General features: G+C 42.5%; 1 protein-coding gene across 1 annotated transcript in view; it reads right to left on the bottom strand.

The window, feature by feature from the left end:
* Positions 1-13642, bottom strand: part of SH3BP5 (SH3 domain binding protein 5) — a 57471-nt gene that overhangs the window by 17716 nt on the left and 26113 nt on the right. Inside the window, exon 5 of the mRNA XM_009283577.2 lies at positions 5069-5233. Coding sequence (XP_009281852.1) covers positions 5069-5233 — 165 coding nt within the window. The remainder of the gene's footprint in view (positions 1-5068; positions 5234-13642) is intronic.

Below are 13642 nucleotides of genomic sequence, written 5' to 3'. Positions count from 1 at the left end.
CCCCATCCCTGGAAACATTCAAGGTCAGGTTGGACGGGGGCTTTGAGCAACATGATCTAGTGGAAGATGTCTCTGCCCACGGCAGGGGGGGTTGGACTAGATGACCTTTAGAGGTCCCCGCCAACCCAAACTATTCTATGATTCTATGTCTGGGAAAGAAAGGTTGGTGCAGAGTATATATTTTTAGTGAATAAGTCTGCACAAGTAGCTTTGTTCTGCCCAAAAGATTTGCATGATATGAAGTCAAAGATGGACTCCAGGCAAAATTTCAGTAATAACAACAGATGCAAAAGAAAAATCTATCAGTGCAACCCAAACTATTCTATGATTCTATGTCTGGGAAAGAAAGGTTGGTGCAGAGTATATATTTTTAGTGAATAAGTCTGCACAAGTAGCTTTGTTCTGCCCAAAAGATTTGCATGATATGAAGTCAAAGATGGACTCCAGGCAAAATTTCAGTAATAACAACAGATGCAAAAGAAAAATCTATCAGTGAAATTCAGCAAAGCTGACCATCTAAGCCAGAGAGTTACTCTGGACAACTGTTTCTTTCTCAAAAAATTAAATTGATGGCTTTTCTAGGGGAAGAATTAGAAATAAAAGAGGTAAGAGACAATGCAAGATCAGTAAACCAGGAGGACAGAATCAACAATACAAGGGATTGCATTTAACCCCTGCATTTCCAGGGTGAAGTGACAGAGAGATTAGGGCAGGGAAGGATGTGGATATTTTTGTTGTTTCTTTCACAGACTTCCCCTCCCCTTTTTCTCCAAGTATTTCTATCTGCAGGAAGTATCTCTTCTCTCTACATCACGAAAGCACCCACGTGTTTTACACTGACAGATGGTACTTCACAGTGTAATATCAAAGGGAGCTTCACAAGCCAAATTAAACCAAGAGGGAGCATGCCTCCTCCCTCTTTACTCTCCCCTCATCCCTTCCTTTTTAAAATGTCTCATGATCAAGAGCCAAAACATTTCTTCTCCCTGCCAGAATTTATAAACTGAACATATCTCAGGAAAGACTGTAAAAGCAGAACCTTTTTAAGATTGCAGATTGCATTGCATCGGCAATTAGAAATTAGCAATTTCTCTTGAAATTCACGATCATCTTTTCTGCTCCAGCTTGTCTCAAACTTGAGGTAACACATCTGTCAGCACTTTCATTTTGTACACATTTATGAATGATTTTCAACAGGAGTATAAACGTAAAGATCTCTCTCCTTCATCCCTCCAAAATTCTCCATCCTTTGGCCCTTTTATAGCCCTGCTCTCTGCACCCCAAACTGCAGCATTATAATTCAAGGTACTACCAGATAGGCAACACACTTCCACTTCCCAAAAACATTTTCTCAAAATTTTAAAGACAAACTGCAGTTACCAAAAATCTGGTAAGCCAATGGCTAACAGTGAACAGTACTTTTCTCCTCCAGGCAGCTTAAAAGCTCATCAAACCGGTCTACGTGCAAGCTATGTGACTACATTTCCATTATAACCAACAGAGAATTCATCTTACAATGAACTTGCCCCTCTAGTCACATGAATTGTTCTCCAGACACCATCGACTTATTGATCAGACCTCCTTTGACTATAAGGGAAGTTTAGGCAAGTAACTGGGACATACAAAGTAATGTTCTAGACACCTGAAACTGATGAGCTAAATCCCAGCCTAAGTGTCATTACACTTATCTCAGATCTGTGGAGAAATGAACATCTAGAAAAAAACACAGGAATTTACCCAAAAATACACATCAAGTTGAGAGCAGAAGTGGGTAAAGCACCTGCCTGACTTGCACGATCGCTTCACAGTCCTGTGCTTCACTGTGGTCAACACATAGCTCAAGCACAGACATTTACAGGGATTAGTTGCATCTTCACAGGCAGGCATCCAGCTCCTATTTAGGCACCCAGCTTCCTTTGGAAACATAGCTCAAACTGCAAGGTGAAAAAATTGCTGAGTGACAGCCTGTACTCCCTGTACCTATTCATGCTGGTCCTGTCTGCTCCATGAATAAAAACATCTTCCACGTGTTCTGCTTCCAGCCCACCCAGGATAAGCAAAATTTCAGTAACTCTCCCATTTCTCATCAGTTTAATTATATGATTTTCTATATCAGTGGCTACAAAAGCCTTGTTTACAGTAACCTGTTAGACTATCACATTAAAAATAGTGTTAATAGCTTTTCAATCTACGAAGAAATCAAAAAGCAATTACAACATGCAACCCTTATCTCCATTTCCTCCCAGCGAGGGTCTGCAAACAGCATTTCCTGTTTGGTACTCCGGAACCCAAGTCTTTGTCCACATCCATTGGGTCAAGTGCAAAAGTAACTTGGCAGTATTTCCATACATGCCTGTATAAAACATAAGTGTCTTGTTTGTTCTCTTCCTTACCCTTTTCCTTTATGCTCTGTGTTTGCATTGTTTGTCAGCTACCAAGCTGCTACAGGGCTAGGATTTTGTTCCAAATTTCAGATTAATTCAATACAGCCTGCTACCTCTGCCTAAGAAAAGCAAATAAAAACACTTTACTCTTGCCTGACATTTCTATCAATAGAGAAACAAATGAATTAGTAGCCCACTTCAACATTTGGCACAGAGGTGCTTTTCTGCACTTGATTCATTGCTGTACAAGGCCCAGTGCAAGATTATTCTCTGCCCAGTACAACTATCATTTATAAATACATGCAAAAAAGCTAGCAAATCCAAACAACTAGAGCATAAAAACTTCCTCCAAGAGTGATTTTGTATGTGGAAGTAGAGAAGTTCTATTTCTTAACTGTTTCTGAGGGTGAAGGCTGAGGGTTTTTGCCATTAGTAATTTCTAATGTAATTAATAGTTAACGATCTAAGTTAACAGCAACACTGTGGCAGTCAAGGAGAACTTTTGTTCTAGTAGATCTCATCCTCCAGCCTGTTTTCATTCATAGCTTGGTAGGGAATGATGATGTTTTCTGCTCCTCGAGACCCCAATTATTCTGTTTACCTCACTGAACACTAAGCACTTCACTAATCACATGCACATGAAACCAAGGAAGTATTCACTCTGCTCCTAAAGAAGTTATAAAATCCAGTCAAGCACTCCAAACAAACTAATGCTGGGTCTGTTCACTCAGGCCTTCCAACAGCATTTTCACCCTTCTTGGCTCTGGCCCTAGCCTTAAGACCTCCAGTATGGCCAACGAAAATCACAAGACAAACTTCCATATAACTTTCAAAATCTGCTGGACCCTGGAAAGGTACAGATAGGTGCCTTCTGGGAACTGAGCTTACCCAGACTACTTTAAGCGCCAGGAAGAGTTGAGTAACACACTTTCCATTCAAGGAGCCACCAGCTGCTCTCTACAATCCAGTCTGTGTCTAGGAGATTTTATAACTGCAGTAAATAAACCTAAGGTTCCTATTTACTGTTCAGCTGTAACCATCAGAAACATTATGGATTGAATCAGTCCTCCAACAAGCAGATATTCTGCATTCAGTGATCATATGTATCAACACCACCAGCATGACTCCACCAAACACTGTCAGCAGCCATCTTCTGCTCTAAATCACTGGGTTTGCCCATCTCAGGTGTAATCCTCTCACAGACTGTCAGGGAAGGAGTAAGGGTTATAGAAGGACACAGGGATCCCCTTGAAATATCCAAGGAAAAGAAGAATCCATTTGAACTGTCAAAATTGCTAGCATTTCTTTCCTCACCCACCCCAACACAATTTTGCATTATGCCAGCCAGAGAGAGGCGGCCGATACGTGGTTGCTATCATTCTCCACCAGATCTCAGCAGTTTAGCAGTCAGGAGCTCTAAGCAACTCCTTCGATGCTTCCAGTTTTCTCACCTATTTATTCTGAGAATCAAAAATTGTGTGTGCATTTCTGGACTTTGCTCATATTGAACAGGGATAACAACTAGGGAAAATGACAGCTGCTGGTGTCCTGGCGCACACGCACTGCAAAGTTGGGGCTCCCTTCAGAAACACACAGAGGTTACCAGATCTGAAATACCTAATGATAACAGGGACAATAACACAAACAAGACCCTGGAGTTTGTTTTCTCTTTTTTAATATATACCATGTTTTCCATCTCCCCCCTACACACAGCCAACACCCTGTTTCTTCATTAGGCAGCTGGTTTTTACAATTCACTCTGAAATAGAGGCTTTCTTATAACTGAGAAGCTTCTGCAACAGAACAGAGCTGCTGCATTGAGGACTGCAAGACAATACGAACATTATATGGCACGCTAGCATATTTGGAATAGCAAGTTCAGCTTCACTGGCATATTAAGGGAACTCTGACAGAACAAAGGTTTCTAACTTCGATTTTTGGTCCTTTCATGTTAAAAAAAAAAACTTTCTGCCCTTTTTTTTTTAACAAACAGGAAAAGAGAGACACAGCAAATGACAGAAAAATTCTTCTTGACAGCTGCTAAAATTAATACTGCCTTTCATTGTTAGACAGTGCATCTCTTCTGTAGATTTAAAAAGACTTTACAAAGGAGGTAAGATCTTGTCTAAATTTGAAAGTTAATTCAGGATAGAGCAGTGTGCAAGCTTAAAATGCAACATACATTTTTGAGTAGTTCTACATTCAAACACACATTTCTGAAGCGAAGTGCCTTGTTCAACTTATTTCATACTAAGAACAGGTTATACTAAAATTGGAACATGTCCCTGTTTTTCCAGAGTAAGAGTTTCCATAACACGTGTGTTCAGGAATAGCCATCCCTATGCAATTATTCTGGCATAACTCCAAATGCAGATATGCCTTAAGACATTGTTTATCCCTATTATATAGATGGTAATTAAAAAAAAGTTTAAAAAGTTAAAGAAAACTTTAGAGACCTACTCCGCTGGCTACTAGCACAGCCAGATAGAGAACTATACTTGCCCAGTAGCAGCCCAAGGCCCAAATCATTTAACCTTAGGCTTCATAATTTTCTGTAGCTTCATTTCCTACATGTCATGTATCTGGACCAATATAAAAATTTGGTCTTTTAGAAACTAAGCCTCATACACCACCAGAGAACACAAAATATGGAAAAGACAGGTGCTGGGGCAAGTTTGTATTACCCTCTGAGTAGCATGGTTGAGCATCTCTTGCCAGGCAGAGTCAAACTGACGTTTATCATCTTCCAGTAGCCTCTGCTCAGCAAGTGAAATGGTCTCTTTTGCAGCACGCAGCACTTCAGTGGCCCTCTGAAAATCCTGAGTCGCCCTCTGAGCTTCCAGCTGTGCCTATAAAAAGAGAAGCTGGGATCAGACACAAAGGAACCCTCACATTCACGTTTAGAAGATCAACCACGCTAATCCCGGGACTTTAAAAAACACTACTCCAGCGTTCATGTTTCCCAACCTTTTACTTGGCAGTGACACATATTTCCTCACTGGAGTAAGTACTGCCAAGACAGCAGTTCCCACCCAAACAGGTAATTTGCAAAGAACTGTCTCATGGTGTTCATAGTCAAAAAAACCACACAGCTGATGGCCTACAAATAAGCACCTGGCTGAGAGATAAATACCTTATGATGTAGGTTTAATCACTGAGAAACACAACAAAAGAAAACGCAATAGCAAGCTTGTAGCATGTCAAGAATACATTGAGAACGGCACTCCCTGAGTTTAGTCAGGGTGGATTTTTATCTGGTGCACCATTGATCATGCTGAGGAAATGTTCTGGATGTAGTACGTTGCTATAAAGCATAAACAAGTTTTCTGAGAAGGTGGCTGCTAATTCTTTGGACATTCTCCTACTTTGCTATCGCTGGGACACAACTGGTGCAGCAAGTCCCCAGTACACAGACACGAAGGTAACCAAGGGAATTTGCAATGCATGTAAAACACAGATAAAGGCCCTGCTATGTCCTTTGGAAACTGCTGCTTCTTTTCAGCAAAATAACACAAAGTTTGAGCTTGAGGGAAGCACTTTCAAGTGTCTGCATGGAAGCAGGGGAGAACAGAGTCTTCTGGTGAACTATATGGTTCTTGCCATGAGAGCAAAGACTCCTCCAAAACAACATACAACCTTCCCAGAAAAGCAAGCACAGCTTAGAAGCTATCTAACCAATAAGCTGTGATCTCTTTTATTCTGGACCAAAAAAAATTCTCCAAGACACTGCATTTACAGACCACCTTCATCTCTCCTGAAGGTTTTAACAACGCTCTCACAATATCCAAATCCCACTCTGAACAGTCCTAAAGTAAAATGCTCACATCCCATCTTGCAGGTTGGAGCCACCTCCATTTTTCACAGCTGAGCAACGGCCCTCCAGGGTCCCTAATGCAGCAGCAAGCCCTTCCCTATTCAGACCAAAAAGGGAGAGCAGCCAATAAACCAGAAATAATGCCAGTCATACTGCAGGTTTCAGTAGTACCGTGGTGACAAAAGTCATCACAGAGTTCAGCAGTCTGCAGTGTTGCACTTTAGTACCAGTGACAAGTCTTAAATGTTCAAAAATAGGTGACTCTACAACAAATAGACAAAGAATATCCATTAAGAAATTACTGGTGTTGGCTGGGTTTTGGTTGGTTGGGTTTTTGGTTTTTTTTAATAAGATAGAGATGTCCTCTCTTTTTAGTTATCACTGAATGACTAGCAATTTTAACATTCAGGCTTTCAAACATGCAGGTTTCACATTGTTTTCCTTCATCAGAAATTTTTAATTTCTGAAGCTTTTGTGTTCGTTTGCTGTCTCTTAACTATATCAGCACTTTACTGCCCTAGAGTCCTTTTGAAGTTGATGCACAAATACCTTGTTTAGCTCAAAAGTAGAATTTTTACCTGAACTTTTCTACATTACATATTTTATAAATTTCTATTTAAAGTAGTATTTTTGAGCTGTTTTGCACTGAAACACCACCCTTCAAATGTAAGGTTCGCATCCAATTAATTGAACATCCAGCACTGTGAAGACAGTTTTCATTTACACTTCAATAATTTTTTTAAAAATAAACTGGAATTACCCAGTTTATACCTATGGGAAATGTCTTAGACCAGACATGACTGACAGAACAAAATAATGAATAAAACTGTACATGTCATGGTATATGGAGAAGGAGTCTTAGGCTGAAACGGGGGAAAGGACTCTGACATACAGAATACTAAATTGAGGAAGGTGAAGTCTTATGAATAAAGGAAGAGGGTTTAGTGTGAAGAAATGGTGGTCATTTGGGAAGTGGCTAAAAATCCCTGATACAAAATGGGAAATAAGTAGAACAATGGTGCATTTCTCCAGCAAACAGCTGGCTATGCCTCCCGAACACCAGCTGCATCAAATAGCTTCGCACTTGAGACACCACAGTTATTTGTAAAAGTAATGGAAAAAACCCTTCCCTCCCTGCCCCATGGCAGGGGAGATGGACTCCTAATTTAAACACAAGTCTCAAAAGGAAATAAAGCACGCTAAGTTTCCCTCACAGTGTCCTGAAATAGCAGCAAGCTCTTTTACTTCCTTCCCCCTATCACACAGAGAGGTACTTCACTCCAAAGTGACTGTGGAAAAATAGGAGTTATGTGTCAGAGGTCCTTCAGCTACTAGCTGGAGAGGGAAATCAAATTCATCACAATCAGTGCAGTAATTTCCTTCCAACCAAGGTCCTTGATGCATTTCCTTCTGAAGTGGCTGCTGGTGTTTTCCACAGAAGAGAAATTCATCTAACCATGCCCTTTGCTGCTTTCAGGCAGCTTACACCACACCATCCTGCCTAAAGCCTTCATGAAGAGCCAGGGCATTAAAGTGTTCATTTCCATGCAGCACTGCACATCCCAAAACAGGACAGAGCTTTGGGCCAATATTAGTGGATGAACAGCATCCTGGTGTAAATTCATTGTTAATATGGTCTCTTAGAAAGACTAAGAAAAAAACCCACACATTGCATCTCCTCACCACGCCAGTCACCAGCTGCCTGTTTCAAATGCATTAATACATTTTATAAATTCAGAATAAGCCTGACTAAAGAATATTTTCATTTAGCCACTAACTAACTTAAATCATGGTACCCACCAAGCACAGGAAAGCCATGGGAGGATCTTTAAACAAGGCTCAACCTAAGCTTCCAACAAAGGACGCAGCAAGAAACCTGAATCTTAGTCCCCAAAATATCTTCTGGTGAATTCTCTGAAAATTCACAACTTCTTTTTTCTTCCAGTAAGTTTGACCTATGCTAGTAAAGCGATCAAATGCAAATAAAGACCAAAAGTTTTCCATAAAAATAGTTTGAGATGGGATTTTAAAAAGTGAAATAAAAATGCAAGACTCTAGTAAGAGCCTGCACCAAGTACTGCAGAACAGTGCTGAGGATGTTGGGAGGAAGAGCAGGACTGATTTTCATGGAAGACCCTAGGAGAGGGAGCCAGGTCCCAATAACTTCCAGGCAATAAGGCCGTCAAAGCCCAGTGAATGCTTCAGCTCTATGGCTGCCCTGCTGCAGGAGCAGGCCTGCCCGTGCAAGAACCAACTTACAAATGCAGGAAGACAGACTGGCGACCCATTCCTAGCACAGGCAGAACTGCACCAGCAAGTAACTGCTTTCGAAACTCCAGTAAAACCAGATCCCAGGGGCAATGCGAGCACAGGAGAAGTACAGTTTTCTCACCGTAACTGCATCAGCACTTGAAAGTTTCTGTTGGCACAGATACCCGGGTCAGGGATCAACGCATCTAAGCCAGCAAAAAGTCTGCAGAGCATTAGGAGCTGCGTTACTAAATCCCCACGGAAAACAACATTTAGTGGTAGCTTGAAGTACTAGTAGCTCTTCTGATGAAGCCTCTAAAGCACGATTGGCTGCACAGCAGGAAAATGTTCTTTATGATAAGAAAACCAGAAGCTAAATTTACAATTCAGCTAGATTTCAACTTGCACCTGGACCTGTAGGACATTGAGAGCTGAAGCTGTTAACAGGCAGGCCTATAACTCTGGCCACGTTCAGCTTCATGCCCCGTAACTGTGTGAGCAAATGGAAAACTGAAACAAAACCGTACTGAAATACTCACTCCCAGTGGTTATTTGTTGAACGCTACTCTGCAATGGCAGTTTGGAAACACTGTTTTGGAACACCAAATGGTTTTTTGTTTAAGCAAAAGAGCTAGTCCAATAGCAATTTAGCTTCAACAGTTATCTGAAGTCAGTCTACAGACTTATTTTAAGCAACTTACTGAAAGCCTGGGAATGAAAAAAGCCAAATGCTAGGGTAAAGAATGATACATTAGTCATTAGAGAAACATCAACAGGTTTGTGGTTTTGCCAGTGTGAAAAAGGACACAAATACTTTTTAGTTAGTACAGTTACTCAATAATTAGCCTTCATTTAAAACTCCCTCCAGCACATACAAGTTGTTCTGCACCATCACCGATAGATTGCTCTCACGCTCTCAGTCTCAAGCCTGCAGGTCACTCAGTTTGATGGAAGAGAGAGTAGCCATGTTCTTCCTGTGTTTTTAAAACCCACAGAGAACAACAGGAGCTCACCTCTCTGTCCAATCTCCTGACATTGCATATGAACGTCATCATTTTAGACAGTGGCTGTTTCTCTCAAAAGACCAGAATTCAAAATTCAAACGAATGGCTGAAAACTAGGTTATTTTGCTTTCAAGCACAAACTGGTGTTCGCCTTGAGAGAGGTTTAGCCCTGAGGTAGCACGAGGGAAAACGTACTAGGGATGAGGACAAAAAGCTCCGAGGGAGGTTGGAGGCAAGTGGGATGTCAACTTTCTGCCTGTCACCCATATCGCTGGTGCTTGATGGAGTCTACCCGATATAAAAGCGAGCATCTCTTTCAAAAAAGTCAGAAGGAGCTAGGCCAGTGAAACCCCTTATTGAAAATGAGAAAGCCTTGACACCTTGGGAACTGGGGAACCTGTGCCCCAGCTCCCACTGCCACAGTGACCGGGAGCTCGTTGTGCCTCATCATCAGTGCTTTCTGCCAGGAAACTCAACTGAATGTCTTCACCACTGCAGACCCTTCCCCTATTAGCATAAAATATAAAATGGGACCCCTTGAGAAATGCAATTAAGCAGCCACAGAGATCTCAGCTTAGGAGAATCCCACCATCACAGCAGTCTCTGTCACATGCCTCCACACAGAGCACCAACTCTTTCTGCCACTGTGTTCATCCCTCCTCTGCAACTCAGTACTCTACAAGCAACCTGCTACAAACAAGTCTCCCAGAACAGTAAATCCCTTCCCTACAACAAGCAGCATGCCCAAGAGTCCTGCTCTGCCCATTCAGCCCCCTCCTCTCTACCTCCCCTCATGGCTGAGAGCTCTCTCTTTGCCACTATCTACCCTGTGCTCTTCCACACAGATGATCTCCTCTCACCAGCTCATCCACCACTGATCTCCCTGGCTCCGATACACACAGCCCCGAACTTCCCAGCCAGCTCCCAAAGACTCTGAGGTGACACGCAGTAGCAGCACTCACAGAAGCAAATGGAGCACTGCAATATAAAATATGTCAACTTTTAAAATAAACAATGATGTAAAATTAAAGGGGTACTGACGGGGTTTATAATTGCAAGCTATTAATGTATTGCTGAAAGGAGCTCAGTCCTGACAAATCCCTTTTGGGGGGATAAAAGCTGCACCCTCATGGGCAATCCTCTGTCTACACAGGGCCTTGCACAGAAGGGAACCATGCACAACTGCTGGATTATGTTAGCTAAAGACAGTGATGAAAACAAAAAAGCTAGGCCATGGCAAACTAATAGAAGAAAACAAAACCAGGCACTTTTTAAAGTGCAGTCATTCTTCTGGAATTGGCAGCAGCATACAGACAGATTTTCAGGCCAGCACAGACCCATCTGCTTGTCCACTTTCAAAGCAGAAAACCCTGTACTCCTTAATTATGAAATACAATTTTCTGTTTAGTCCACATAGCTTTTATTGCTCCAATCCCCCTTTGTAATCAGAGCCCTTGCCCAGCTGACCTCATAGAGGATTTTTCCCACCCTACCACACATAGCTTGAATCTTCTGCGTTAACATCAACCAAGACATATACTCCTCTTCCTCATTTCATCTAATCTCCAGTTTTGGTTTTTGCCTACCTAGTTATACAGGACTGCACAACATCACTGACACCGAAACACGGTGCAACACAGCTATAGGATACCTCTGAGGTTAGCTGATACCTAGTACACCCTGGTAGACACTGCCCAGCCTCTGACCCATGAGTACATGTGCACGCAGCTAATGGCCAAGCAAGGTTGCCAGAAATGGATGCAGAGGGTACATTTTTGGTTTTTGCCTACCTAGTTATACAGGACTGCACAACATCACTGACACCGAAACACGGTGCAACACAGCTATAGGATACCTCTGAGGTTAGCTGATACCTAGTACACCCTGGTAGACACTGCCCCCTCTGACCCACATTTTGTGGGGCCAAGCCTGCTACAGAATCTCTCTCCTTGGCCAGCCTCCCTCACCAAGGGACCAGACCACAAGTACTGGTAAATTCATGAAAAGGGCATCACTAACACAACCAGCAAATTTCCCATTAGAAATGACAGTCAGCAAAGATCAGTTGTTTTCAAATATTTTAAAAATTGGCTTCTCATTTAGCCAGGTCAACCTATCTCATACCACGCTGCCAAGGCCTTGACGCCCACTTTCTTTCAGCATCTCTGCACTATTGCCAATAGAAGGCATGAACAATCTCGTTTATAAAATCACTGTAAGCTCGCGCGTGAAGGGAACACACAGCTGCTGCTCAGAACAAGGCACCGGCACATCACGTGCTGGCCCAAGGCCTTTGCTCTAAAATACACTTGTTTGTTTATGTGAAACCAATGTCTCTCCCACTCCTTAATCTTTAAAACAATAGTTTAATTGCTACCAGCAAACACTTACTTGCTTACTACCAAATAGATAACGATTAACTGGCTTCCAGTCACACTCTTCAGAAGGAAGCGAGTTTCAGATGTTTCCATTCTGGCTCCCTCTCATTCATTTAACAACATACCACAGTTAATTTGCTGTGCAAAGTACAACAGGGAATGTGTTTTAAAACAGGAACTTTCCTCCACCAGTCACCCACCAGAGCTGCCGTAGCACTGCCTGTCTTCAGGGATCACTCTGATCACGGTGACTGCACCGCAGCATCCTGCGCAAGCTTCTGGCAGGGATGAGGAAAGCAGGATCACCACTCCTTGACCACAGCATACCTATCTTGCCCACCACTGCAGTGGGTTCAGTAATTCGGAAGCCTACAAGGTGAAGGCAGTAAGCGCTTGCTACGGCATTCACAGTAACTAGCCACTGAGTGCTGCTATTTTGGCTCCAGTTGAGGAAAACTGTTTCAATGCAGCTGGCAGCCAGTAACAAGAGCAGCAGCCCAGACATCAACACAAGAGCCCATAATGCTCAACCTCCTAACAACAATCTTGATACCAGCACAGCTGCACTCCCAGCAAATCTGCACATCATACTGTTAGAGGAGGTGGTTGAAAAGGCAAATGGCAGAACCTCAACCTAGATGGACCTTGTGAAACTCGACTGGGCCAAGAGAAACCTCACAAGGTTCAAGAAGGAGAAGTATGGAGCCCTGCACCTGGGGTGGAATAATCCCATGATCAGCACAGATGGGAAGTTCAGCCCTGCGCATTACAACAGGTGCCAGGCTGAAAAAGCTGAAAAGGTGCACTCTCATCACGAGTAAGGCAAACCATGTCCTAGGCTACATTAAGAGGGCCACGGCTGGCCAATCATGGGAAGCTATCATTTCTCCCAACTCAGTGTTCGTGAGGTTGCACACTGAATACTACATCCAGGCCGCCCAGTTCAAGAGGGTTGTCAAGGCAGTGTCCAGAGGCCTACAATGACTCCTACAAGGAGTGCTGAGGGACGTGGGCTTTTTTAGTCTAGCAAGAAGACAACTAAGGAGTAATCTAATTAGCTGCCAGCTAAAATTTGCAGGGGAGCTGCAAAGATGACAGAGTTGAACGAATGCTCCTCAACAGCATTGGATGGTATAACATGGAGCAACAGCCACAGACGGCAGCTTGGAAGTTCAGGTTGCACATTAAAAAAAAAAAAAAAAAAAAAAAATCTTTCCTACCAAGAGGGCCGTGTGACCCTCAGACAGGTTACCCAAAGAGGTTATAAATCTCCATCTCTGGAGGTTTTCAAGACTTGGTAAAGCCCTGGTTGATGCAATCCAGCAATGGTGACAGTTCTGCTTTGAGCAGGAGGCTGGATCAGATGACCTCCAGAGGTCCTGTACAACCAGCATTTCTATCAAATACCACCATTTTTTCTTACATTTTATCAAAAAACAAAGAACATAGTTGCAAAAAATTTTCAGTGATGCTGAATGTTCTCCTAGATTCTCAGACCCATGCATTTATTTTCTTGAATGATCAGAATAGTGGTGCGGTTAGGGGTTTTGTTTGCTTTTTTTAAGGACCATGACCTTCCTTTCCCCTCTCCCTACAGACTAAAAACTCCAAGCCAAACCAGAACAGAGAGTTAGTAAAAAACAGAAACCCTTTCTTGCTATGGGCCATGTACAGATGCTTATAAACAACTTATAAAATCCAAAGCCTCAGGAGTGATCTCATTTTGGCAGATCTATGAGGCTTTTTGTGAGCTGTATATTAATCCGTGATGATTGTTTGCATCACTGACAGAAAATACAGTCTCTCAAGAGT

The sequence above is a fragment of the Aptenodytes forsteri genome, unplaced genomic scaffold, assembly GCF_000699145.1.
Source record: "Aptenodytes forsteri isolate BGI_AS27 unplaced genomic scaffold, ASM69914v1 Scaffold662, whole genome shotgun sequence".
NCBI classification, from domain to species: Eukaryota; Metazoa; Chordata; class Aves; order Sphenisciformes; family Spheniscidae; genus Aptenodytes; species Aptenodytes forsteri.
Note: the sequence above shows the minus strand (reverse complement) of the source record. Positions and strands in the feature narration are given on the sequence as shown.